The sequence below is a fragment of the Lissotriton helveticus genome, chromosome 2_1, assembly GCF_964261635.1.
Source record: "Lissotriton helveticus chromosome 2_1, aLisHel1.1, whole genome shotgun sequence".
NCBI classification, from domain to species: domain Eukaryota; kingdom Metazoa; phylum Chordata; class Amphibia; order Caudata; family Salamandridae; genus Lissotriton; species Lissotriton helveticus.
In genome coordinates this window covers 1,572,982,974-1,573,010,442 of record NC_136059.1, presented here as the reverse complement: position 1 = coordinate 1,573,010,442, position 27,469 = coordinate 1,572,982,974, and the positions used below count along the sequence as shown (strand labels likewise).

Genomic DNA, 27,469 nt, shown 5'->3' with positions numbered 1-27,469 from the left:
CTGTTTGCTGTTTAAAACTAAGTGGGACACATGTGCAGTTTAGTATTCTGGTTATTGCTTGAAGGAAGGATAAGAAACCTGGTTACCTTTGTCTGTACCACTGATATCTATGTGGATCGGAGAAAATGCATGGAGTGGTACGGTTGACAGGAGACATGCAGGCTGCTTAAATATTGTAGAGATTTGATTGTCAAGCACTAGGAAACAGGAGTGAATGCTGAATAAAACTAGAAACGTGAACACTTTCACGGCGAACGCGCCAGTGAAAGTGAAACTGATCGCGATTGTGTGAAAGTGAAACTGATCTTAATTGCGCTACCTGGCTGAGAGGAGGCTGATAGGCAGTGAGTAGCAAGGGGGTGGGGTGTGTGTGTGTTTGTGGTTGTGTGTAGTTGTGTGGTTATTTGTGGTTGGGTGTAGTTGTGGTTGTGTGTGTTGTCGTGGTTGTGTATGGTTGTGGTTGTGTGTGTGGTTGTGGTTGTGTGTGTGTGGTTGTGGGTGTGGTTGTGTGTGTGGTTGTGTGGTTGTGTGTGTGTGTATGGTTTTGTATGTGGCTGTGGTTGTGTGTGTGTGGTTGTATGTGTGTGTGTGGTTGTGTGTGTCATTGTGTGTTTGTGTGTGGTTGTGTGTGTGTGTGGTTGTGTGTGTGGTTGTGGTTGTGTGTGTGTGTTTGTGTGTGGTTGTGTGCATGTGGTTGTGTTTGTGGTTGTGGTGTTGTGTCTGTTGTGTGTGTGGTTGTGTGCGTGGTTGTGTGGTTGTGTGTGTGGTTGGTTGTGTGTGGTTGTGGGTGTGTGCGTGGTTGTGTGTGTGGTTGTGTGTGTGGTTGTGTGTGTGGTTGTGTGATTGTATGTGGTTGCGTGTGTGGTTGTGTGTGTGGTTGTGTGGGTGTGGTTGTGTGTGTGGTTGTGTGGGTGGTTGTGTGTGTGGTTGTGGTTGTGTGTGTGATGTGAGTATGGTTGTGTGTGTAGTTGTGGTAGTGTGTGTGGTTGTGTGTGTGTGTGTGGTTGTGGGTGCGGATGTGGAGGTGGGTGTGGTTGTGTGTGTGGTTGTGGTTGTGGTTGTGTGTGTGTGGCTGTGTGTGTGGATGTGTGTGTGGTCGTGTGTCAGTGTGTGGTTGCGTGTGTGTGTGGTTGTGTGTGTGGGTGTGTGTGGGTGTGTGGGTGTGGCTGTGCGTGGTTGTGTGTGTTGTTGTGGTTGTGTGTGTATGTGGGGTTGTGTGTGTGTGGTTAGTTGTGTGTGGTTGTGGGTGTGGTTGTGTGTGTGTGGTTGTGTGTGTGGTTGGGTGTGGTTGTGTGTGTGTGGTTGTGTGTGTGTGTTTGTGGTTGTGTGTATGGTTGTGGTTCTGTGTGTTTGGTTGTGTGTGTAGTTTTGTGTGTGTGGTTGTGTGTGTGTGTGTGTGTTTGTGTGTGTGCTCGTGTGTGTGTGTGTGTGTGTGTGTCATTGTGTGTGAGGTTGTTTGTGTGTTTGTGGTTGTGTGTCATTGTGGTTATGTGTAGTTGTGGGTGTGGTTGTGTGAGTGTGTGGTTGTGTGTGTGGTTGTGCGTGTGGGTGGTTGTGTGTATGGTTGTGTAAGGTTGTGAGTGGTTGTGGTTGTGTGTGGGGTTGTTTGTGTGGTTGTGCGTGGTTTGTGTGGTTGTGCATGGTTTGTGTGGTTGTGGTTGTGTGTGTGTGTGGTTGTGTGTGTGGTTGTGTGTGGTTGTGTGTGTGGTTGTGTGTGTGTGTATGTGAAGTTATGTGTGTATGTGTGGTTGTGTTTGTGTGTGTGGTAGTGGTTTTGTGTGGTTGTGGTTGGTTGTGTATGTGGTTGTGTGTGGTTGTGGGTGTGTGATTGTGGGTGTGGATGTGGTTGTGGGTGTGGTTGTGTGTGTGACTGTGGGTGTGGTTATCTGTATGGTTGTGTGGCTGTGTGGGTGGTTGTGGTTGTGTGTTTGTGTTTGTGGCTGCGGTTGTGTGTGTGGTTGTGTGTGGTTGTGTGTGTGTGTGGTTGTGGGTGTGTGGTTGTGGGTGTATGGTTGTGGGTGTGGTTGTGTTTGTGGGTGTGGGTGTGGTTGTGTGTGTGGTTGTGTGCCTGGGTGCGTGGTTGTGTGTGGTTGAGGGTTTGGTTGTGTGTGTGGTTGTGTGTGTGGTTCTGGGTGTGGTTGTGTGTGTGGTTGTGGTTGTGTGTGTGGTTGTGTCTGTGTGTATGTGTGGTTGTGTGTGTATGGTTGTGTGTGGGTGTGAGGGTGTGGTTGTGTGTGTGGTTGTGTGTGGTTGTGGTTGTGTCTGTGTGGTTGTGTGTGTGTGGTTGTGTGTGTGTGTGGTTGTGGTTGTGGTTGTGTGTGTGTGCAGTTGTGTGTGTGGTTGTTTGTGGTTGTGGTTGCGTTTGTGTGTGTGGTTGTGTGTTTGGTTGTATGTATTGCTGTGGTTCTGTGTGTTTGGTTGTGTGTGTGGTTGTGTGCATGTGTGTGGCTGTGTGCATGTGTGTGGTTGTGTATGTGGTTGTGTGTGTCATTGTGGTAATGTGTAGTTGTGGTTGTGTGTGTGGTTATGTGTGGTTGTGGGTGTGTGGTTGTGGTTGTGTGTGTGGTTGTGTGTGTGGGTGGTTGTGTGTGTGGTTGTCTGTGATAGTGAGCGGTTGTGGTTGTATGTGTCATTGTGTGTGTGTGTGGTTGTGTGTGGTTTGAGTGGTTGTGGGTGTGGGTGTGGTTGTGGGTGTGGGTGTGAAGTTGTGTGTGTGTGTGTGTGGTTGTGAGTGGTTGTGGTTGTGTGTGTGGTAGTGGTTGTGTGTGGTTGTGGTTGGTTGTGTGTGTGGTTGTGTGTGGTTGTGGGTGTGTGGATGTGGGTGCGGGTGTGGTTTTGGATGCGGTTGTGGGTGTGGTTGTGGGTGTCTGTATGGTTGTGTGGTTGTGGTTATGTGTATGTGATTGTGGGTGCAGTTGTGTGTGTGGTTGTCTGTATGGTTGTGTGGTTGTGTGGGTGGTTGTGGTTGTGTGTATGTGGTTGTGTGTGGTTGTGGGTGTGTGTGGTTGTGGGTGAAGTTGTGTGTGTGTGTGGGGTTGTGTGTGTGGTTGTGTGGTTGGGTGTGTGGTTGTGTGTGTGGTTGTGTGTGTGGTTGTGTGTGTGTGGTTGTTTGTGGGTGTGGTTGTGTGTGGTTGTGGGTGGTTGCGTGTGTGGTTGTGGTTGTGTGTGTGTTGTGTGTATGGTTGTGTATGTGGTTGTGGTTGTGTGTGTGTGGTTGTGTGTGTGTGTGTGTGGTTGTGGGTGTGGAGGTGGGTGTGGTTGTGTGTGTGTGGTTGTGGTTGTGTGTGTGTGGCTGTGTGTGTGACTGTGTGTGTGGATGTGTGTGTGGTCGTGTGTGTGGTTGTGTGTGTGTGGTTGTGTGTGGGTGTGTGGGTGTGGTTGTGCGTGGTTGTGTGTGTTGTTGTGGTTGTGTGTGTATGTGTGGTTGTGTGTGTGTGGTTAGTTGTGTGTGGCTGTGTGTGTGGTTGTATGTGGTTGTGTGTGTGGTTGTGTGTGTGTGGTTGTGTGTGTGGTTGTGTGGTTGTGTGTGGTTGTGTGTGTGGTTGTGTGTGTGTGTTTGTGGTTGTGTGCATGGTTGTGGTTCTGTGTGTTTGGTTGTGTGTGTCGTTTTGTGTGTGTGTATGTGTGGTTGTGTGTTTGTGTGTGTGGTCGTGTGTGTATGTGTGTCATTATGTGTGAGGTTGTGTGTGCGTTTGTGGTTGTGTGTCATTGTGGTTATGTGTAGTTGCGGGTGTGGTTGTGTGAGTTGTGGTTTTGTGTGTGGTTGTGTGTGTGGGTGGTTGTGTGTATGGTTGTGTAAGGTTGTGAGTGGTTGTGGTTGTGTGTGTGGTTGTGTGTGCGGTTGTGGGTGGTTTGTGTGGTTGTGCATGGTTTGTGTGGTTGTGTATGTGTGTGTGGTTGTGTGTGGTTGTTTGGTTGTGTGTGGTTGTGTTTGTGTGTGGTTGTGTGTGAAGTCATATGTGTGCTTGTGGTTGTGTTTGTGTGTGTGGTAGTGGTTGTGTGTGGTTGTGGTTGGTTGTGTGTGTGATTGTGGGTGTGTGATTGTGGGTGTGGATGTGGTCATGGGTGTGGTTGTGTGTGTGGCTGTGGGTGTGGTTATCTGTATGGTTGTGTGGCTGTGTGGATGGTTGTGGTTGTGGGTTTTTGGGTGCGGGTTTGTGTGTGGTTGTGTGTGGTTGTGTGTGTGGTTGTGGGTGTGTGAATGTGGGTGTGTGGTTGTGGTTGTGTGGTTGTGGGTGTGTGGTTGTGGGTGTGTGGTTGTGGGTGTATGGTTGTGGGTGTGGTTGTGTTTGTGGGTGGGGGTGTGGTCGTGTGTGTGGTTGTGTGCCTGGGTGTGTGGTTGTGTGTTGTTGTGTGTGGTTGTGGGTGTGGTTGTGTCTGTGTATGTGTGCGTGGTTGTGGTTGTGTGTGTGTGGTTGTGTCTGTGTGTGTGTGTGTGTGGTTGTGTGTGGGTGTGTGGGTGTGGTTGTGTGTGTGGTTGTGTGTAGTTGTGGTTGTGTGTGTGCGGTTGTGTGTGGTTGTGTGTGTGGTTGTGTGTGTGTGTGTGTGTGTGGTTGTGTGTGTGTGCAGTTGTGTGTCTGGTTGTTTGTGGTTGTGAGTGTGTGGTTGTGTATGTGGTTGTATGTATGGTTGTAGTTCTGTGTGTTTGGTTGTGTGTGTGTGGTTGTGTGCATGTGTGTGGTTGTGTGCATGTGTGTGGTTGTGCATGTGGTTTTGTGTGTCATTGTGGTAATGTGTAGTTGTGGTTGTGTGTGTGGTTATGTGTGTGGTTGTGTGTCTGGTTGTGGTTGTGTGTGGTTGTGTGTGTGTGGGTGGTTGTGTGTGTGGTTGTCTGTGGTAGTGAGCGGTTGTGGTTGTATGTGTCGTTGTGTGTGTGGTTGTGTGTGGTTTGAGTGGTTGTGGTTGTGTGAGTGTGTGGTTGTGTGTGTGGTTGTGTGTGTGGTTGTGGGGGTGTGTGTGAAGTTGTGTCTGTGAGTGGTTGTGAGTAGTTGTGGTTGTGTGTGTGGTAGTGGTTGTGTGTGGTTGTGGTTGGTTGTGTGTGTGGTTGTGTGTGGTTGTGGGTGTGTGGATGTGGGTGCGGGTGTGGTTTTTGGTGCGGTTGTGTGTGTGGTTGTGGGTGTGGTTGTCTGTATGGTTGTGTGGTTGTGGTTATGTGTATGTGAATGTGGGTGCAGTTGTGTGTGTGGTTGTGGGTGTGGTTGTCTGTATGGTTGTGTGGTTGTGTGGGTGGTTGTGGTGTTGTGTATGTGGTTGTGTGTGGTTGTGGGTGTGTGTGTGGTTGTGGGTGTGTGTGAAGTTGTGTTTGTGTGTAGTTTTGAGTGGTTGTGGTTGTTTGTGGTAGTGGTTGTGTGTGGTTGGTTGTGTGTGTGGTTGTGTGTGGTTGTGGGTGTGTGGATGTGGGTGTGGGTGTGGTTGTGGGTGGGGTTGTATGTGTGGTTGTGGGTGTGGTTGTCTGTATGGTTTTGTGGTTGTGTGGGTGGTTGTGGTTGTGTGGTTGTCTGCATGGGTATGTGTTTTTGTGGGTGGTTGTGGTTGTGTGTATGTGGTTGTGGGTGCAGTTGTGTGTGTGGTTGGGTATGGTTGTGGTTGTGGGTGTGGTTGTGTTTGTGGGTGTGGTTGTGTGTGTGGTGTTGTGCCTGGGTGTGTGGTTGTGTATGTGTGGTTGGTTGTTTGCGGTTGTGTGTGTGTGTGGTTGGTTGTGTGTGGTTGTGTGTGGTTGTGGGGGTGGTTGTGGGTGTATGGTTGTGGGTGTATGTGTGGTAGTGGGTGTGGGTGTGGTTGTGTGGTTGGGTGTGTTTTATGTGTGCAGTTGTGTTTTGTGTGTGGTTGTGGTTGTGTGTGTGTTTGTGTGTGTGGTTGTGGTTGGTTGTGTGTGGTTCTGTGTGTGTGTGGTTGTGGTTGGTTGTGTGTGGTTGTGTGTGTGGTTGTGTGTGTGTGTGTATGGGTGTGGCTGTGTGTGTGGTTGTGTGTGTGTGTGTGTGTGTATGGGTGTGGCTGTGTGTGTGGTTGTGTGATTTTGTGTGGTTGTGTGTGGTTGTTCGTTTTGTTGTGGGTGTGGTTGTGGTTATGCGTGTGGTTGTGTGTGGTTGTGTGTGTGTGGGTGGTTGTGTGTGTGGTTGTCTGTGGTAGTGAGCGGTTGTGGTTGTATGTGTCGTTGTGTGTGTGGTTGTGTGTGGTTTGAGTGGTTGTGGTTGTGTGAGTGTGTGGTTGTGTGTGTGGTTGTGTGTGTGGTTGTGGGGGTGTGTGTGAAGTTGTGTGTGTGAGTGGTTGTGAGTGGTTGTGGTTGTGTGTGTGGTAGTGGTTGTGTGTGGTTGTGGTTGGTTGTGTGTGTGGTTGTGTGTGGTTGTGGGTGTGTGGATGTGGGTGCGGGTGTGGTTTTTGGTGCGGTTGTGTGTGTGGTTGTGGGTGTGGTTGTCTGTATGGTTGTGTGGTTGTGGTTATGTGTATGTGAATGTGGGTGCAGTTGTGTGTGTGGTTGTGGGTGTGGTTGTCTGTATGGTTGTGTGGTTGTGTGGGTGGTTGTGGTGTTGTGTATGTGGTTGTGTGTGGTTGTGGGTGTGTGTGTGGTTGTGGGTGTGTGTGAAGTTGTGTTTGTGTGTAGTTTTGAGTGGTTGTGGTTGTTTGTGGTAGTGGTTGTGTGTGGTTGGTTGTGTGTGTGGTTGTGTGTGGTTGTGTGTGTGTGGATGTGGGTGTGGGTGTGGGTGTGGTTGTGGGTGGGGTTGTATGTGTGGTTGTGGGTGTGGTTGTCTGTATGGTTTTGTGGTTGTGTGGGTGGTTGTGGTTGTGTGGGTGTGGGTGCGGTTGTGTGTGTGGTTGTGGTTGTCTGCATGGGTATGTGTTTGTGTGGGTGGTTGTGGTTGTGTGTATGTGGTTGTGGGTGCAGTTGTGTGTGTGGTTTTGTGTGTGTGTGTATGGGTGTGGCTGTGTGTGTGGTTGTGTGTGTGTGTGTATGGGTGTGGCTGTGTGTGTGGTTGTGTGATTTTGTGTGGTTGTGTGTGGTTGTTCGTTTTGTTGTGGGTGTGGTTGTGGTTATGCGTGTGGTTGTGTGTGTGTGTGGTTGTGGGTGTGTGATTGTGGTTGTGGTTGTGCTTGTGGATGTGTGTGGTTGTGTGTGTGGTAGTGTTTGGTTTTGTGCGGTTGTGTATGTGTGCGTGGTTGTGTGCAGTTGTGTGGGTGTGGGTGTGTGTGTGGTTGTGTGTGATTTTGTGTGGTTGTGTTTGGGTGTGGGTGTGATTGTGTGTGTGGTTGTGGTTGTGTGTGTGGTTGTTGGTGTGGTTGTGTGTGTGTGGTTGTGGGTGTGTGTGGTTGTGTGTGTGTGGTGGTGTGGGTGGTTTTGTGTGGTTGTGGGCGTGGTTGTGTGTGTCGGTGTGGTTGTGCGTGTGTGGTTTTGTGTGTGATTTTGTGTGGTTGTGGGTGTGATTTTGTGTATGTTTGTGGGTGTGGGTGGTTGTGTGGGTGTTGTGTGTGTGGTTGTTGGTGTGTGTGGTTGTGTGTGGTTGTGTGTGTGTGGTTGTGTGTGTGGTTTTGTGTGGTTGTGGTTGTGGGTGTTGGTGTGGGTGTGGTTGTGTGTTTGTGGTTGTGTGTGTGGTTTTGTTGTGTTATGTGTGGTTGTGGGTGTGGTTGTGTGTGTGGTTGTGGGTGTGGTTGTGGTTGTGTTTGTGGTATGTGTGGTTGTGTGTGTATGTGTGGTTGTGTGTGTGTGGTTGTGTGGTTGTTTAGGTCTACGTTGGCAATCATTGAAAGTATTAGTGAGGTTGCTGTTGTGATCTAAGCACAGCTAGTGTGGATCGTCGGAGGAGGCATGGAAGCAAGAGAAAAGTGAGAGAGGAGGGGGGAAGGGCAGAGGCAGGGAGAAAGTGAGAGGAAAGACAGATGGTGTGGAAGGCTGGCGGTTCAAGCTCTAGGCCAGCCAGCAGCACTTTCAAAACTCCCCATCTAAAGGTCTCTTCGAGCAGCTCATGGGCTGGCTCAGCGAGACCTAAAAACCGGGAGGAAGTAGGCAAAAGGCTTGTGGGTGACCCTGCATAAAAGGCCATTTCCAACACCTCTCTTTGTAAAAACCAAATCTTCATTTCCTCACAGACATTTTTGCTTCTGAACATATTTGTATCTCCTCTCACTTGCTGTTTGCGGATTTAAAAAAGGCAATGCATTGGTACCAAGATGAGGGAGGTGACGGCGATGCAAGTTTTTTGCGATGGGTTCAGTCCATGCAGCTGTGGCGATGCATCAGTTCTGCTCGGGGATGCACTAAACAGCTAAGGATATGCACTGGTTTAAGGGGGGGGTGCATCTCACAGCAAGGGAGATGTGTCGGTTCTGCTGCATCTGCCATAGGCCCACTTCGAAGGGCCCATGACTGGAGAGGCACCAATTGGCAGCGTAGACAGATGGCAGAGTCTAGGCGTCACCATCCGTAGACATAAGGAATGTTCACTGTAGTAGTAATTATATATTTACAAATATGTAATTAAGTAATCTAAATTAAAAGTCCTACATACTATAACTAAACATGTAGCCTACCAAACTTTCTGGTTATATAATGCACAGTGATGAAAATGTGTGTTTAAAATGTGCTGCTATGTCAGTGAAGAAGTGTGGCACATTACAAGCCGCCTGCATGTTGAGACAGTGGTGACTTTTATGATGTCTATAAATGTTGGAGGCTTGGCAAATTAGGATTTTGGCTTCATCCACGCATCCAATAACATTTAGAAAATCATGAATAGTATAAAAATCTACCTTTGTAGAATTCAAAGCATCTGGAGTGCTATGGAAAAATATATACATTTAATCTTTCCAACATAACATTTAGAAAAGTGCAGAAATTTCTAGACAGAGCCTCTGAGAGGTCTCCCCAGCAACTGCTAATGCACGCTGGTAAGCACTAGATGCAAACGTGAAGGCTTCACAGAATTTCAGCACATGTAAGGATAACTAAACCACACTGAGTGTACCTCTCTTAAACATGCTGCAACTCTGCAGTCAAGTTAAAAATCACCTTCTGACTATATAATGTCCTCAGCTGCTTGGTTGAACAAGGTCACCCTCTGCCTACTCCTCATCGGCTGTGCTCCTAGAACGAGCATCCATCTCACCATAGCATAGATTGGTGCAACTGTGAATATTTGCAGTTATTTGCTTTTTGGCTTATGTTTTACACTTTGCACCTGTTTAACATCTGCTTCAATCTGATACTAAATTGAATATACTATGTGCTGTTTTGCATGAATTTACAATTGTTTAATACACAGAAATTGCAAACCGTTAATTGTAAGTTTCTATGTGGGAAACAAATGCAAATTGAAAATGAAGAAATTGGCAAATACTCGGTATGTGGGCAAGTTTCAAGGCACATCATTATGCCATTTTAATGGTTGCAGAGCTTTTTGCGAAACGTTTGCGATTTGCAAAACCTTGTACCCCAGGGGCCTCATTTATGAAAAGTGACGCATCGCTGCGTGAAAAGAGTGATGCGTCACTTTTCACTGCGCTCTCCCTGCGACATGATTGATGCGTCATATTTATAATATGACGCATCATGTCGTAAGGAGTTACAGATACGTCAGTATTTCTGACGTATCTGTAGGCGCAAAAGTGATGCATTGCTGGAGTGTGTCACAAAAGTGACGCAACTCCAGCAATGCTTCCTTTCACATGGGGAAAGCCCCATGTGAAAGGGCTTGCGTCAGTCTTATTCCTGCTGTGAGGCAGGCGCAAGATTTTGACGCAACAGCATCCTAAAAGTGACGCAGTGAAATCTCATAGATTTCACTGCGTCACTATTACGAGGCTTTTTGAGGGTGAACGCCCCCTCTGCATACATTATACCTGACGCAGGTATAATGTAGCGCAGGGGTTTACAAAGTGACGCATCTGCTTAGATGCGTCACTTTGTAAATAGTGCGCATCAGGAGGCATGTTTTACGCCGCCGATGCGTCACAAAAAGTGACGCATCGGAAGCGCAAAACTCACGAGGCCCCAGAACGGGAAGAGTAAAAAAAATGCTTCAAACAGTGTTGAAATCGGTATTTTCCTGAACATCATAAGTTATGTGTTATACGATGTATAACGCATTGTGAATTGCAACCTGCTGTTTTAAGAACGTCTTTTCCACATTTGCTCATATCTGTGAAATAATCTCATGGGCGGTGCCTTCCCTCACTCTGTCCCATAGGATTAGATGAATTATGGCTTCTCCTGGTATCAACACCCAATCATTTGCGGCCCATTTAATCTGAGGGACCATGACCCCTGGGCACTTTTTCGCTGGTGCCTGAATAAAGGACATCGGTTCTCGGTTGATTTGTCAAGAGTTTCCGCGTTTAACATATTTTATTACAAACTGGTGCCTCGAGCATCTTTGGTAGTTGTCAACCTTCTTTAAACAAGCATAATATGTACCTCAGATTTATTCATAAAATGCAGATTTTCCTAACACGATCATTAAAGGTAATCCCTTAAATTATTAAAGACACGGTGGCGAATATTATTCCACCACAGACTCTTATAAAATATGTTTTTTGGGCCCTAGTGCCCTATTACTACATGTGTATATGTTTTCTATTTTTATCTCCAATCATCTCCACTCTTTTCTTGTGGATGAATTTCTTTCCCGTTCTCCACATCTTCTAATTTGATGTAGCTCAGGAAGAAAAGACATTGTTTGATGGTGCTGGTTCATCCACTTCACTTGTCTTGCAGTCCTTACCTAAGTGCTGCTGGACTCTGTAGTGGCTAATCTAACCCTGCCTGCCATGAAAAAGTTGCTCGATTGGGAAGCATATTTGCCTCTTTTAATTTAATTTAATTTAAAGGAGTTTGTAAAGCGCCTGGTGACGCCTCCCGGCGTGTCCCCGCGCTGTGGAGAGAGCATATTAGAGGGACAGAGAGAGCACAATCACAAAGTAAAGAGGCAAGTTTTCAACTTCTTTCTAAAAGAGGATTCATTAATCTCTAGCCTGATATCCAGAGGCAGGAGGTTCCAGTGCCTAGCCGCTAAAGTGCGGAATGATCTACCTCCCATTCTAGCTTTTTTGGGGCAGGCAGTTCTGAGCAGACCCATTCCTTTGGATCTGAGTGGTCTGTTGGGTTCATACAAGGATGCCAGATCCAACATATAGGCCGGGTTCTCTGTGATGGATTATCCTATGGCACCATAGCATAGCTTTAAAAACAATCCTCTTACTAATAGGTAGCCAATGGAGGGCTGCCAGAGAGGGTCGTGAGGGGGCTCTGCGGGGAAGCCTTAACACCAGTAGTGCTGCCGAATTTTGTAGAACCTGTAGTTTTTTGATGTTTTTCTCCGATGTACCCAGGAGCAGTACATTCCCGTAATCAATGCGGGAAGTTATTAATGCCTGCATCATGGTACGTCTGGAGTTAAGAGGTAACAGGTCAAGGGTGCGATTGAGCGTTTTCATCACCCCAAAGCATTTGCCTACAGTTTTCTTTATGTGGCTATCAAAGGACAGCTTGTTGTCAACCCAGACGCCTAGATTCTTCGCCTCTCGGTTAGGAGGAGGCAGAGGACCCAAGCAACTGGGCCACCATTCTGCTGTCCATTTGGCCTCATTGCCTCCAATGATGAGGACCTCCGTTTTTGTACCGTTCAGTTTTAAACAATGCTCTGTCATCCAAGTGGCCAGCTTAGTCATGCAGGCATTAAAGTTATCAGCTTCCATGGACGGGGCTTGGGTCAGAGATATAAAAAGTTGCGTATCGTCGGCGTAAGAGACAAGCTCCACGCCGAACGATTGCACCACCTCTGCCAGGGGGGCCATGTACAGATTGAACAGGGTGGGACTCAGGGCCGAGCCCTGAGGTACCCCCTGTTCAAGCAGCACCCTGTCTGAGAGGGAAGTCCCTCTTTGGACTTGAAAGCTCCTATTGATCAAAAATGCTTTCAGCCATCCCAGTGCCTTATTAGTGACTCCAGCTTTGTTTAGACACTGTAGCAAGATGGAGTGTGCTTCAGTGTCAAACGCGGCACTGAGATCGAGCATGATGAGGGCCATAGTCTTGCCCCCGTCTGCTCCCTCTCGTAAGGTTTCCGTGGCCCTCAGGAGAGCTGTCTCCGTAGAGAAACCAGATCTGAAACCCGACTGGGACTTATGGAAGACATTATGGGCCTCAAGGTGTTCCATGAGTTGATTGTTGGCAATTTTCTCAGCTAGCTTAGCCACATAAGGTAGCAAGGATATTGGCCGGAGGTTATCCATTGTGTCTTGGCTGATATTCGGCTTTTTTTTAATCGGTAACACTACTGCCTGTTTCCATTCCGTCGGCAAACAGGCAGTGAAGAAGGAGATCTGCAGTAAGTGTCTGAAGTGAGGTTCTAATGCAGGGAAAGCTTCAGCTAAGATTTTAGGAGGCGCCGGGTCTCGGGGAGACCCCGATTTGATTTTATTGCACAATTTAGACAGGACTTCATAAGGGGGAACTTCAAAAGATTTTAGGCACTCAGGTGTATTTACACGGTTGTCATTTTCAGTAAAGTCCGTGGCCGGCTCTGGCTGATTGGAGAAACTTGTATAGATTTTATTAATTTTGCCTGAAAAGTATTGTGCAATTTTATTACAAGTTTCCACAGAATCATTTTGGGCGGAGGAAGTCACATCCACTATAGATATTTCTTTATATATCTGAAACAGTTCCCTAGAGGAGTTGCCTGCTTCCATGATACGAGTATGATAGTGTTCTGCCTTGGCCAGACGTACTGATTTATAGTATTCTCTCTGTGCTGCTTTATACTGCATTTTAGTATCTGCACAGAAGTTCTGGCGCCAAGCTCTCTCAAGTTTTTTACATGCCGTCTTCAAAGTTTGCAGTGCTTGGCCAAACCAGGGAGCAGCTTTTTTTGATCTCCTAGCATTGGTCAGGGTGCGACTGGGGGCAGTAATGTCAAGAGCCTTAGTGACGATATTATTTAAGTTCTTGTTAGCTGCCTCACAGTCGTCCCCTTTAGGAGGGCCTTCGTCCTGGGCAATTTGAATGAAAGAATCTAATGAAAAGTTCTTCCATTTTCTGCGTTTATATCGCAGGGATTGATGTCGGAAATGCTCGGTTTTGTCAAGTTGAACCGTGATGGGGATGATATAATAATCCGACCAGGGTATGGGTATAGGATCTGAGGTGTAAACTCCCTGCCAGTTCCCAAAGATGGGGTCTAATAAATGCCCTAATTGATGTGATGGTTCTTTGTTCTTTATTTCGAGCTGAACCAAAAGAAGTTCCATTCGAATATCAGTAGCGTCCTTGTCTAAGGGATCTTCAAAATGAGCATTGAGATCTCCTAGCACTAATACTCTGGATTTCCTAAGTGCTAAATGAGTAATAGCTTCCATTAGGGTAGACGTGAAGTCATACAGTCTACCAGGTGGTCGATATATCAAGATGCCTGATATAGAATGGTTGGGACCGGTGTTGATTGTAAAAGATCCGGCTTCACTGTGATCAACCTGTATGTACGATAGGGAGCAGACTAGAGGGGCTTTCGTAGCTATGGCAATGCCGCCTCCTCTACCGTCTTTCCTATCCAATCTAGAAAGGGAGTAGCCGTGGGGCATGGCCTGGATAATGTCCGGGTCTGAGTAATCATCTAGCCAGGTTTCCGTCAGGAAAAGGATGTTAAGGTTTTGGTCCTCAAGTAGATGGAAAATTTCTAGGGCGTGCCTCTGTGTCTTTAATATAATTATTTCTTTCCTGTGGACCGGCGCACAGACAAGAATTCTGCTTCTTTCATAGGAGTAGAAATTACTTTGTCAACATCTCTTTAAAACCAAAAGTTTGAGACGTGAAGGGACGTATATGTGGCATTGTCAAGGACAGGAATCTCTATCAAGAGGACATTTTAAGATGTGTATTAACGCTTTTGAATGAAACCTTATGTAATTGGAGTATTACTTTTTTTTCAGGATTGTGGTGCAGACTGCGCCAAGTTCCAGAAGAGTGAGCTTGAACACAGGTTCATAAAAACGGCCTTGGAGAGACCATACACATCCAAACACTCTTGGGGGAAGACATATGGAGATCACAAGCGTCACCTAGAGTTCAGCCATGATCAGTACAGGGAGCTGCAGAAATATGCCAATGAGATTGGGATTTACTTCACAGCTTCTGGAATGGATGAGGTGAGTTATTGAGATTGTATTTACATGCTATCACTGAATTCTACGTGACAATCTTTCTAAAAAGGCCTACTGGAGTAAATGTCCTGTCTGTGACAGAATCTGGCTGCACTCTAAGGGGGATATTTATGAACCCCTGTGTCACTTTTGCACCACTGGTGCGTCACATTTTTTGACGCACCAGTGGCCTAAAAAATGTGCCATGTTGCGCCATATCTACAAAGTGATGCATCTAGGTAGATGCGTCACTTCGTAAACCCCTCCGCTGCATTATACCTGCGCCAGGTATAATGTATGCAGGGTGGGTGTACCCCCGCAAGAAAGGGTCGTAGGAGTGGCGCAGCGAAATGTATGAAATTTTGCTGCACCACTTCTAGGACGCCAATGGTGACGCAGGCCCTTTCACATGGGGCTTGCCCCATGTGAAAGGAACATTGCTGGAGTTGTGTCAGGCTTCAGATACAACTCCAGCAATGTGCCACTTTTGCACTGACAGATGCGTCAGTTATACTGACGTATCTGTCCTTCCTTGCGACATGATGTGTCATATTATAAATATGACGCATCATTAGTGTCGCAAGGAGGGCGCACTGAGAAGTCGCGCATCGCTGCTTTCATGCAGCGCTGTGCCACTTCTCGTAAATGAGATCGTATGTACTCACTAAGGACCTTCACTTGACAAGGTACATACAACATTTTGAACACATCTTAAGCAGCAGAATCACATGTAGATATGCCCCATGTGCAAGGTCCAATGCTCTACAATGCACGCAAATCAACCTTCAGGGCAGAACACACTCTGGGGCTTTTTTACAAGTTCCGTGCGCCGCTGTGCGTCACTTTTTTCCATATTAAACGTGACTCACAGGCAGTGCAAGGGCTTGTAAATAAGCCATCTGTTCTCTGGAAATGGCCTTAAAACTGAACTGCTTAGGCAAGCCTTTAAAAGGGTGCAAACACTGTAAGGCATAGGCCATCGGATCACAGTATGAACAAGCAACATCCCCCATGAAACCACAGGGTAAATTAATCTCCTCACAAGCATCAGAATCAAGCCATAGCAAACAGAACCTATGGAAAAGAACAGGTTGAGCATTTGATCAATTGACCTGTGGATTGCAGCACACGTTGCGGCATCCACTAGGCTGACAAGAAAAATATGGCTTCTGGCCTACATTTGTATCCTAACCACTGCAACTTTTAAATCTGCAGTTATACCTTTTTGAAATGAGAGAAACCTACTTTAGAATATTAAGTAAGTCGTCCGTCAGTATGCCTTGCAGTCCATAAGATGGGGTGCCTACTATTTAACCATGGAGCATATAAGAATTTAAGGTTGGCATTTTTCAGTGGTGTCTTGTCCCAAAAGCTTTTTTTACTGTATGAATGTAGTGGCTTTTTCACAGAAACACAGGCACATGCATCAAGCTAGGATTTTGCGAGTCCTTAATTGCGTTTATTAAGGAATTGCAATTAAGGACTCGCAAAAGCCTATGCATGTAGGAATCGCTATTAAAATAGCGATTCCTACACATTCCTTACTTGCGGGTCTCAAAGTGCGATTCACAAATAAGGAATGGCTTCCCATTGATTCCTATGGGCATGCAGGCCCAGAGGAATTAATAGGAAATTGTGCATGCAATTTCAAGGGTGCAAGTGTGTCAAAAGGACACCCTGTTGCACCCCTGAAACTGATCTGTGCACAAATGTTGTGCACACATAAGTCCCAAGGACATGTGTGTGTGTAACCTACAACTTTGAACAATGCACTTTAGGCATTTTTCAAAGTTTTTGCAAATTACCATGAAGTTCAACTTCTATGGTAATTTGCGACCCTAGTAGCAAAATCACTACTTAAAAAAATGGTTCTTGCATTGCATTTAAGGAATACCCAGGATGCTTGTTTCCGGTCCAGGGAAGACATGGCTTGGCAGTTTGGTCTGGACTGTTCCCATGAGGCACAGGGTCAGACTGATTTGCATATAGCCATGTCAGAACTGGGGGTGGCGGAGTGCGCTAAAGAATGATGATGGATTAAACCCAGATCAGTTGACTGGTGGTGAGTGCTTGCAATGTTCAACACTCCATCCATAATCCCCTTTGGGTTTGCCCTAATTAAAAGGTTAGACATGTATTTATACGTTTTCCATGTCCTGGTAGTGAAAAACTACTGTAAGGTCTAACCCTCTAGTAGGATAAAATTATAGATCACATTTTATGTTTAGTAAGCTGTGATTCCTAATTGGGATCCAGTAGATATGTCAGGTTTGGTACCTATGAAATCGCAGTGATAAACCATCTTTAATGGTAGAGTCAGATTTCTCATTACATTTTAAAAAAATGCTACTTTTAGAAAGTTGCCATTTTCCTGCCCTTTGTGCCTGCAGCCTGTCTTGGGGAACATGACTGGGTGCAGCTGACAGTTAGCCTTTGGGAGTGCCTCCCAGACAGTCACACAATAGAGGGATTAGCTGTAACTCAATGGGCCATCTGCTGGCAGGATGGGGGTTGGGGCAGAGTTAAGCACAGACCAACATTCGGCCGAATAGCCTGTGCTCGGCCCTCACACAAAGGGCCTAACAACCCTTTATTGTCAGTGCAGCCAGCTTGGAGCCAGGGCAGGGGAGTCAGGAAATTCCTTGCACATCGAATAACCTTTCCAGAAGCTTCTCCTACCTCCCAGAAGGAGGACACCAGGGTTTTAAAAATGTGACCTTCAGACTCACTCTTCTGCTCACTACTGGGCCGGCGGAGGACTCTCAGAGGACTGCCTGCTGCTGTGACTTGCTGTGTGCTCATCCAGACTGCCGAGGTACCTGGAAGGACTGCTTTGATGCCTGGATTCTGCCTTGAGCCATCAGAGGCCAGCCCTTCTGTTGAGCCCTGCATTTTCACCTGCACCCAGGATTACCAGAAGTACCTCTGAGATCTAGTTTGATGGCCTCCTGTTCAGAGCTGCAGGGACATAAAAGACTCCAACCATCTTAAACCCTCACCTGGACCCAGCCTGAATGAGCCTTGAACCCCCCAAGATGTGTCACACCAATCCTGGACCCCTGGTTCTAGTGCTAAAGGTGCACAGATGGTCAATTTAAAAAACTGAGGACAAACAAAACTTGGCCAGAAAGTGCTATGAAAGCTTTGAAGGTACTGGGACAAACCTGCTCGCCTATCCGCCTGAGGTGCATCGCCGGTCAGATTGACTTTGCAGCTTCCACTGCTATTTTCTTCTTCACTATTAATAATAATGGGGTTCCCCTGTGTTCCCCATACCCTGGGTATACAATTTATAGAGCTACAGTGAGGTCTGTTGGGAAACACAATTTATTAACGTAATTATGGTGATAATGTCATACACCTACATATGAACCAACAAATGATCAATACAACAGCTACAATTCAGGGCTTGTGCTGACTGACTTTGAAAAAGATCAGTTAATGATATGACACAACACTCAAAAGACTGCAATTACTCAGTATATTCTTAATCATAGATCCAATTTATACACAAGATAGAGAATTGTAGACTCATATGTGGCTGTAATACAAAGATAAGTAACTTTGTGACAGGGTGAAACAAAGTGAACAAATACATTTAAGAACAAAAATCAACAAATGACCTACACAAGTGTAAAAGAAATAAAGATGTTCTGGAAAAATGTCAGTTTTTTCAATCTAATCAGCTGAACACGATAAAGTCTATTGTAATAATAGCACTTTCTTGAGGCTTGTTGGCCAAGGGTAGGGATCCTTTCTTTTAAATTTATTTATGACATTTTCAATCAAACATACAGTCGAGAGGAGAGAACATTGGAGAGTGTTGGAAATGGGATTCCCAGTTGCCTGGGGTTTGCACCAAAGCCAAGCAGGAACCCCCACTCCCAAGGAAAGGGGGGAGGTACTCTCCCAAAATAACCCCTGCGCACCCTTATGGTAACGTAGTACGAGCAGACAGGCTTACTTCAGAGGCAGTGTATAAAGCATTTATGACCACATACAGTAATACAAGAGACCCACTACAGATGGACACTACACAGGTTTTATGTAAAAATATCTGTTTCTTTATCTAACTTTATCACAAGACCAATCACGTGAACGAAGATCCACAATATTAATTTAAAAGGGGTTGAGTCATATACAAAAAAATGCTTAGGTTGGTTTAGTTCAGGTCAGGGTAGGGTAAGTCTTTGAGCAGCGCCACTTGTACTCACTGTGTCTTACAATAAATGTGGAATAAGGAAGAACTGGGGCGACGTGGGAAAGCAAGGCCCCTTCAGCTGGGGCGACGTGGAGAAGCAAGGCCCCTTCAACTGGGGCGACGTGGGAAAGCAAGGCCCCTTCAGCTGGGGCGACATGGAGAAGCAAGGCCCGTTTAACTGGGGTGACATGGAGAAGCAAGGATGTGCACCAGCTCGTGCTGGTGGCCGATACAAGGCATACAGGCTGATATAGTTAAATCCGAGGCGCACCGCTGGTGCGTGCAGTCAGTAGGAGGCATACTTGGTGATGGAGAAGGCTGGAATACGAAGCGCACCGGCTGGTGCGTGCAGTGAGTACGAGGCGTACTCTGGTGCTACTGGCAGGCTGAAGTATGATGCGCACCAGGGACGTCTTTGATAAGGTGCGAAGCGCACGCTGATGCTCAGATTGCCATAAGAGTTTGATGTTTGAGTTTGAGTTTGATCCAGGGTATGCTTTTGGTGAGGTGCGAAGTGCACGCTGATAGTTTAGGTTGCCATGAGAGTACGGTGCGTACAGGGGACGTCTTCGATAATATGCGAAGCGCACGCTGATACTTTCTATGAGGACGATGGGCTTGAGCCGCAACAAGGTCAGCAGGGCTCTTAAAGTGGCGAGGTCTGGGAGCTGCGACAAAGTCAGCAGGGCTCTTGAAGTTGCGAGGTCTGGAGCCGTGATGAAGACAGCAAGGCTCTTGAAGGGGTGAGGTCTGGGAGCCGTGACGAAGTCAGCAGGGCTCTTGAAGTTGCGAGGTCTGGGAGCCGCAAAAAAGTCAGCAGGGCTCTTGAAGTTGAGAGGTTTGGGAGCCACGACGAAGTTAGCAGGGCTCTTGAAGTTGTTGCGTTCTGAGCTTCCAGTCTGCCAGTGACGAGGGGTCATCGGGAAGTGGTCTAGCGGCTTCTGGCACTCCACCCCCACAGAAAGGGGTTTCAGGGGAAGGTAGGAAGGTCAAGTCTACTTTTCCTGAGACTTCAGTCAGGGGACTAGCTCAGTTCCAGGCCCTGGGAGATCTTCCTTTTCTCAAGTCTCCATGTAAGGCCTTTCGCCTTACAGTTCCCCCCTACTGCCGTCCGGCAGTCTTCTTGAGTTTCCAAAAGTAGTCCGCCCCTCTAGTGCAAGGGTCTCTCAAGTCTGATATTTTTACCATGTTCCCTGGGTCAGATACATAATAAGAGGTAATAATCAAAAGCTACCTATTCTGGCCTAAGGGAGACAGGTATCCTTACAATAATAAAACTAAGATGATTGTAATTCATTACTAGGTCATGCCACACACATCAGGCATGACCTATCTTCAGCTGCCAATGCACCCTGCCCAAGGGCCGACCATAGGGGTGCCTGATATGTATTAAAGGAACCCAAATAGGTTAGAGAAAAGGGTAAATGTCTCGCAAAGTTTAGGCGTTAGCCTTTAAAAGAGGGCCAGGTCCAACAGAGAGACATTGCATATTACATATTGAAAGAGGACTAAAATGGTCAAATCATAATATGCTTCGACACATTTGTCTGCTTGTTATGTATTGGCCCAAGTTTCAGTATATAACACATAATGTAAAGCGAAATAGTACACAGTACACATATCCTTGACTTTTATGTATAATGATACATGGAACACAAGTCAGTGAAGGGGGTATCATCTGCCCCATGCCCATCTCGCCTTTTATAGCAGCTCATTCCCCAGTATGTATGCATAAGTGTACACAGCTAAACATGACATCATTCAGTAGTGTCCTTTAAGTAGTCCATTAATGACTCCCAAATGTCTCTAGGACAGGATGATGATGATGAGCAGGAGGTCAGCATATGTCATTAGTTGGTCTCTGCAGTATACAAAGTCAGAGAGACATTCCTTAACCCCTTCGGCGCTGCACACATTTTCGCCCTGTGCGGGCGATTTAAATAGTGGGCAGGATTCGGACTGCCTCTGGCCGTCCTCCGCACATGCCCACCGTGACACATGACAGCCGGGGCCTTCATGCGCACTGAAGGCGTTAAATGTGGGAGCTCGCACCCTTCCCCACCTGCACACCAGTCTGCGCTTAGCCAATAGTAGGCCCAATGCAACCAATTTCCTGCAGGATTGTTGTATATTAGCTGTGTACCCCAGGAGTGCCAGCAGTGGGGTGAATGGAATAGCAGCGCCAACCATTTTGGATATCGCCTCCAGCACCTCTCCCCAGTATTTGCATAACGCCTGGCAATGCCATGAGAGGTGCAGAAAGTTTGTACCCTCCCAACGGCATCTCCAGCAGCTATCATCCTCCCTCAATTTGAATTTGTGCAGTTTTGTAGGGGTATAGTAGGTTATTTACAAGAATGTGAAATGGATTATGTGTAGTCGGCTGCTTGCAGTGATAGCCTCTGTTTGCAAGCAACAGTAAACCCATTGCTCATCACTAAGTCGTTTCCCCAAGTCAATATCCCACTCTTCTCTGGCGCCGTGAATCGTTTGTGACCTTTCAGTCAACGCAGTTTGGTAAATATGGGAAACAGCATGTGCCGGCCTCAACATTTTCAACGCTGAGTGGGGACTTCCAGTGTGGGCGGTTCTATTGGGAAGCCAGGGACATTGGCCCAAATCTCGTATTTGAGCCTTATATATAGAAACACTTCCAAGGGAGAAGTCCTTACCTACACTAGCAATTCCTGCTGGGTTTGAAATTGCCCCTCACGGTATAGGTGCCCCCATACTGTAAGATTTTTCTTCTGGAACATTTCCCGGGATGCAGCTTCCTGGGTGACCAGCGCGATGTGCAAGTCCGGGAGTGGCAACAATGGGGAGTATAGTATGGATTTTCCCATTATTTTGGACAATCTCTTCAATGCAGGGTTGGTGCAGCTAACAGTAGAGTGAGCGACCCGCTTGCCCGGAACTGCCTTTCCAAAGAAGGAGTTTAGAGGTGTGGGCCACATGTACCCCTGCTCAGTAGCCAGATGCAGCATGTAAGGGGGGGATGAAGCCAATAAGTAGCATAATGGGCCTGCCCGCCAAGAAAACACAGCTCTATGTCCGGATCCTCAAAACCCCCTCTAGAGAATGGTTGTGTCAGGACTTTCTATCCCACTATTGGTTGCTTTCCACCCCATGCGAGTTTAATGAGCAAGGATTGGATAGTATTGAAAAAGGGATGGTCAGGATTATAGGGAATGTTGACGAGCAAGTACAATTAATTGTGTAAGATGTTCATTTTCATTAGCGCCACCCTTCCTGATAGGGAGAGTGGCAGCGTGATCTACCTATCTATCCATGATCAATAGTCTCATTCGCTGAACCATAATTGGCTCAGAGGGTTGTTCTCTATCTCTGGGCGGTTCTTTACTGCTGGTCAGACTACTGTTAGGTGTTACAAGCTGTCTGTAAGCTGCTAGCTTAAATCTTGCACATGAAATAGATGAATGTTTTGTATTTACTGCTCCTTCGATTTTAAAAACGATTTTGGGTTTTTAAAAAAGAAATTCTTTTAACTTCATTTACTTGCTGATGCTATTTCTTGTTATTTGCACACCTACCTTGACTTGCTCAGAGGCTTCCCCGGTCCACCGCGGCTTTGCCGATTGTTGCGGAGGGAAGACTTCACTAAAACTCCACTTCCGGGCACCTTCTTCCGCCCAGGTTAGCGCTCTAGTGGCCAGGCGTGCCTATTAAGAGGCGTGCTGGTCGGGACGCGCGGCGGATCTTTACTGCTGGTCAGACTACCGTTAGGTGTTACAAGCTGTCTGTAAGCTGCTTGCTTAAATCTTGCACATGAAATAGATGAATGTTTTGTATTTACTGCTCCTTCGAATTTAAAAACTATTTTGGGTTTTTAAAAAAGAAATTCTTTTAACTTCATTTACTTGCTGCTGCTATTTCTTGTTAGTTGCACACCTACCTTGGCTTGCTCAGAGGCTTCCCCGGTCCGCCGCGGCTTTGCCGATTGTTGCGGAGGGAAGACCTCACTAAAACTCCACTTCGGGCACCTTCTTCTGCCTAGGTTAGCGCTCTAGTGGCCAGGGGTGCCTATTTAGAGCCACGCTGGACCGGACGCGCGGTGGTTCTTTACTGCTGGTCAGACTACCGTTAGGTGTTACAAGCTGTCTGTAAGCTGCTTGCTTAAATCTTGCACATGAAATAGATGAATGTTTTGTATTTACTGCTCCTTCGATTTTAAAAAAGATTTTGATTTTTAAAAAAGAAATTCTTTTAACTTCATTTATGTGCTGCTGCTATTTCTTGTTATTTGCACACCTACCTTGGCTTGCTCAGAGGCTTCCCCGGTTCGCCGCGGCTTTGCCAATTAATGCGGAGGGAAGGCCTCACTAAAACTCCACTTCCGGGCACCTTCTTCCGCCCAGGTTAGCTCTCTAGTGGCCAGGCGTGCCTATTTAGAGCCACGCTGGACCGGACGCGCAGCGGGCGTGCGCAGTGGGCGCGCCGCAGGCAAGCCCATCTGCGCCCGTCCGCGCTCGTGCCACGTTCAGCGCCAGCCACCCTGCCCGTTCAGAACCAGGCAGGAGGTATTCAGCCAGACAATTATTAGATTTATGTCTCAAAACCAAGTGCGCTCACTCATTGGAGGTGGACATAATTAGGGGTCCACTGATATGCCTAAAATGTAAGACTCAGCTCTCTGTTTGGGCTAAGCAGAAGACAGTAGAGGAAGTTAAGGGAGATGGCCCTCAGCACATCATCAAGGGTGGTTTAATAAACACACGCTCTTTAGGCTTTCATGCACTAGAAGTCAGGGACCTGATTACAGACAATGACTTGGATTTCTTGGGAATAACGGAATCCTGGCTAAAAGAAGGCTCGAACCCGGACATTGCAGTTGCTCTGCCGCCAGATTTTACTATATGTAGGGTGGACAGGAAAAATGGGAGAGGGGGAGGGATAGCAATACTACGCAAGAAGACCCTGCCGTGGAAAGTAATTTCACTCCCAGGTATCAGTGGAGCCGAACATATGGGCTTCAGCTGTAACATCACACACCTTCTCCTTCTCAGGGGTATTAGTTTACCACCCTCCAGGCAGTAGCAAGGCCTTCCTGGACTCCCTCGGTGATGCGCTCAGTGAGGCCATGCTCAGGTACGCCAACTTTACGCTCCTTGGGGATGTGAATCCCCACCTGGAACGCAGCGACAGCCCAGGGGTCTCACCTTTCGTGGAGACCATACAGCTGCTGGGCATGGAACTGCTGGTCCAGGGTCCAACCCATAGGGCAGGTCACACGTTGGATGTAGTTTGATCCAACCTTAGTACGCTCCAGTTATGTAAGCCAGCCCCTCAGATTTGGTCCGACCACAGTTTCATCCCACTATACATTCCGATCCCAGGGAAGGGGCCTAGAGAAGGTAAGTCAGTGATAGGTCCCCCTAGGAAAGAATGGCAGCTTCTGCTCATAAATAATGCGCTGCATGCGGTGGTACAAGATAAGGTTCCTACCCTTATAGGTGTAACAGGGGAGATCTCCAGCAGGTTTCATGACTGGATGTATTAAATAGGGGAAGAATTGCTTCCAGCCGGTCGCCCAACCGGCTTAAGAAAACGAAAACCCCATAGAGACCCCTGGTTCTTGAAAGAATAAGAAGAACTCCATCTGCAATCCAAGCAGTTGGAACGCAGATGGAGAAGGGGCTATGAGGAATCCGATCGCATTATTTTCAAAAAATGTAGGAAAAAATATCATATAGCCATCAAATCAGCAAAAAAGTCCTTTTATCATGCCCAAATCACCAAGGCAAATAATAATGAAAAGGACATTTTTACAATCGTAAAATCATTCATTGATCCTGAGGGGCTACATGCTGATATTCTCCCTTCCCAAAAGTTATGCGAAGACATCGCAATTTACTTTGAAGTAAAAATCAAGGTTATCCAAAAGAATTTTGTGATTCCCGATCATCTGGGGCCTTTGGAGGTGCAGGAAACTCCGAATGAGGAGAATGGTGCTGTCCTTCAAGGCTTCAAAGTGGCCACTCTCCTCCAAACTAAGGAAGCATTCCTGTCCTGTAAATCCGGCTCCCCTTTGGACGCCTGCCCACCGTTGCTCTTACATCATTTAGTAGATATTGATTGTGGGCCCGGTGATAAGCGAAGTTGTGAATTCTTCCTTAGCTACAGGGACAGTCCCAGACGAAAGGAAATGCGCCATAGTAAAACCTTGAAAGAAGAAATTAAACATTGACTCATCAGATCTTACAAATTATAGACCCATATCTCTGCTGCCCATTTTGGGTAAAATTACAGAGAAAATTGTTTACAAGGAGCTCTCCAATTATCTAGAGGCAACTCAGGCTTTCCATCCCCACCAATCCAGTTTCCGTTCAAAATACTCTACGGAGTTGGCACTACTGGAAATATCAGATACCATTAAATTCATCCTGGACGAGGGCAAGAGGGCAGCACTGATTCTTTTAGACCTGTCAGCAGCGTTCGATTCGATCTCACACAAAATGTTGCTTAACAGATTAAGATTGTGTGGCATATCGGATCGGGCCTTGGCATGAATTACATCCTTTCTGACAAACAGGACACAATCAATTGCGCTGGACCCTTCACGTCACCAGTACAAGTTATCACCACAGGGGTGCCGCAAGTGGCTTCATTGAGTCCCTTGCTGTTTAATGTATATATGGCCCCTCTTGTCACCCTGATTGCGAATTATGGGATTGAGATCACGTCATATGCTGACGACACTCAACTGATTCTTTCCCTGGATAAGGCCTCTACTAATGCAGAGGCAAAATGTAAAGCCTGTCTGACGGCTGGGTTGCAATGGATGAAGGAAAACCATCTCTGTTGCAACACCAGCAAGACAGAAATCTTACCGATAGGAAAAGACAACCCCTTCTGCCCAAAGGACTGGTGGCCAGATGACACCACAGCACCGCCATCAACGGTAGAGATGGCCAAAAATCTAGTTGTGTGGTTTGACTCTTCCCTTTCCTTCAAGCCCCATGTCCTGAAACTGACCGGGTCCTGTTTTGGTTTCATAAAAACCTTGAGAACATTTTTTAATATGATTCCCCTAGTAGCCAAAAAAACGGTAGCAGTGGCACTTATATCATCCAGACTGGATTACTGTAATAGTCTTCTTGCAGGAACTAACAAGTCTATCCTGAGGAGACTTCAAGTGGTCCAGAACGCTGCAGCCAGACTGGTCCTAGGACTACCACGCAGGGCATCGGCCTCGGCCGCACTGGAGTCCCTTCACTGGCTCCCAGTCTGTAAAAGGGTCCTGTTCAAACTCTTATTGACAACTTTTAGAGCCCATTGCCACCTAGGCGCAGGATATCTCTCAGTAAGATTTAGGCCTTATATCATGGCAAGAACTCTAAGGTCATCCAAGGCCAACCTGCTCAGTGTTCCAGCAAATCGGCTAGTTACCAGAGGCGGAAGATCAGCGACCGTTTTGGGAGCTAAGGCCTGGAACAGTATGCCCAAGGAACTTAGAACTTTGGAACATGAGGGGCATTTCAAGAAACAGCTAAAGACGTGGATCTTAGATCTGCCACTGGCCTGTTGCCTAAAGCTCATTTAGACTCTTGTCTACCTCCCGACTAGTGGTCTCATAGCGCCAGGAGACTCCGTTAGGAGTGGCAGTTAGCGCTTTATAAATTTTCTTTTCATTTCATTTCATTCATTTCTGGTGATGACCACACCTAGGTATTTTATTTACTGATCACACCAGCTCAGCGGGAAATTAGGGATAAATTGTACAGTGGTAGGAGTGGGTGGAAATATTTGAGATTTATTCCAGTTCTGTCTTATACCCGAAATGTTGCCAAACCTTATAAATTCCCGAAGAATTGGGTTGAGGCTGATGCTGGGATCCCCTAGATATAGGGCGATATCAAGGGGTAAGGATCCTTAATGTTAATATTGTCAACGTTACGGCCCGAAAGTATGTGTTTCTGTAAAATCATCACTGTATATTCTTCAGGACTATAAGTGTGTTAAGAACTCTGTTTAATAAAGAATATTCAGAGTCAGACTGTGTGTAATGTTGACTATATGTGAGAATCACAGGAGAGCAAAACTGGGACTCACCTGGCTAAAGAACAGCCTATTAATTGATGTTTAGAAGGAAAAGGATCCCTCCTGGTCAGGATGGAGTCGGAGAAATGTACCAAACTTATCCACAGTCCTGCATGGGACATATTATTCAAACAGTTCAATGTAACTTAATGAGAAAAACAAAAAGCTCTAGTGGAAAGCGCTCTTACCTATCCAAGACTGCTTGAATGTAAGTCATAAGAATATAGATGCATGGAGATTACCAAGAGTGCAAAATTCCAAAATGAAATTCAAAGGGATGCCCTGTTAAGAGATTAATTAAATAAAAAATGTGCACATTCTGTGATCCAGAAGTGGTATACAAGTCACATACAAGGAAATTAGACATGTTGCTCACCTTAACATGCAGCTGCCAACATTCCTTGTTTTAAAATAAAACCTGCGACGAGGGCAAAGTTTCATCACAACCTCCATGGGATTCCCTAAGGAATAAAATAAATAAATATGTTTGTTTTAGAAAAAAAAATTGTTAGACCAAGCATAAATGCCAAAAGTGAGAGCAACTCAAGTAGCTCACCTACAGGTTTTCTAGCTGCAGAGTTTTCTTCCCTTGATGTTTCAGAAGCAAATGTGGAAGGGACTACATCATCAATAAAGGCAGGAATGAACTGACGGCTGCTGTGTGAGCCTGTCTACAAATTTACTTTAAGATGGCCGCACAGGGATTACTGGTATAGTTGGGAAAAGTTATTCGTAACCAATGAGGATACATAGTAATCTTGTCTGATGCACCCTGCCAGAAACATCCAGGCCGGGACGTCATATGAAAACCCTCAAAGGAGCTGAGAGATACAAAGGTGTGTATCATGCGGTGTCATAAATCAACAGTGCACCATTTAATAAAACTGTCGACGGTCAAGTATGCTGGTTTGGAAATGCCCCACATGGAAAGTGGTGTCATGTATATGAATCCTTGTAGCAAACAATGGATACAAGATGACTTGCCGTGAGAAGGTGATCAAGGTGCGGGCCATCATGTAGGAGCCCTCATAGGAGCAGAAAATCATCAAACATGTCGTGCCTAAAATCAATAAAGTTGGCGGA

The 27,469-nt window shown here is 46.5% G+C and overlaps 1 protein-coding gene across 1 annotated transcript in view; it reads left to right on the top strand.

The window, feature by feature from the left end:
* The window catches only part of LOC144818791 (N-acetylneuraminate-9-phosphate synthase-like), a 193,281-nt gene that overhangs the window by 24,168 nt on the left and 141,644 nt on the right, over positions 1–27,469 (top strand). The window contains exon 2 of the mRNA XM_078676547.1: positions 13,918–14,133. Within this exon, the coding sequence (XP_078532673.1) occupies positions 13,918–14,133 (216 nt within the window). The remainder of the gene's footprint in view (positions 1–13,917; positions 14,134–27,469) is intronic.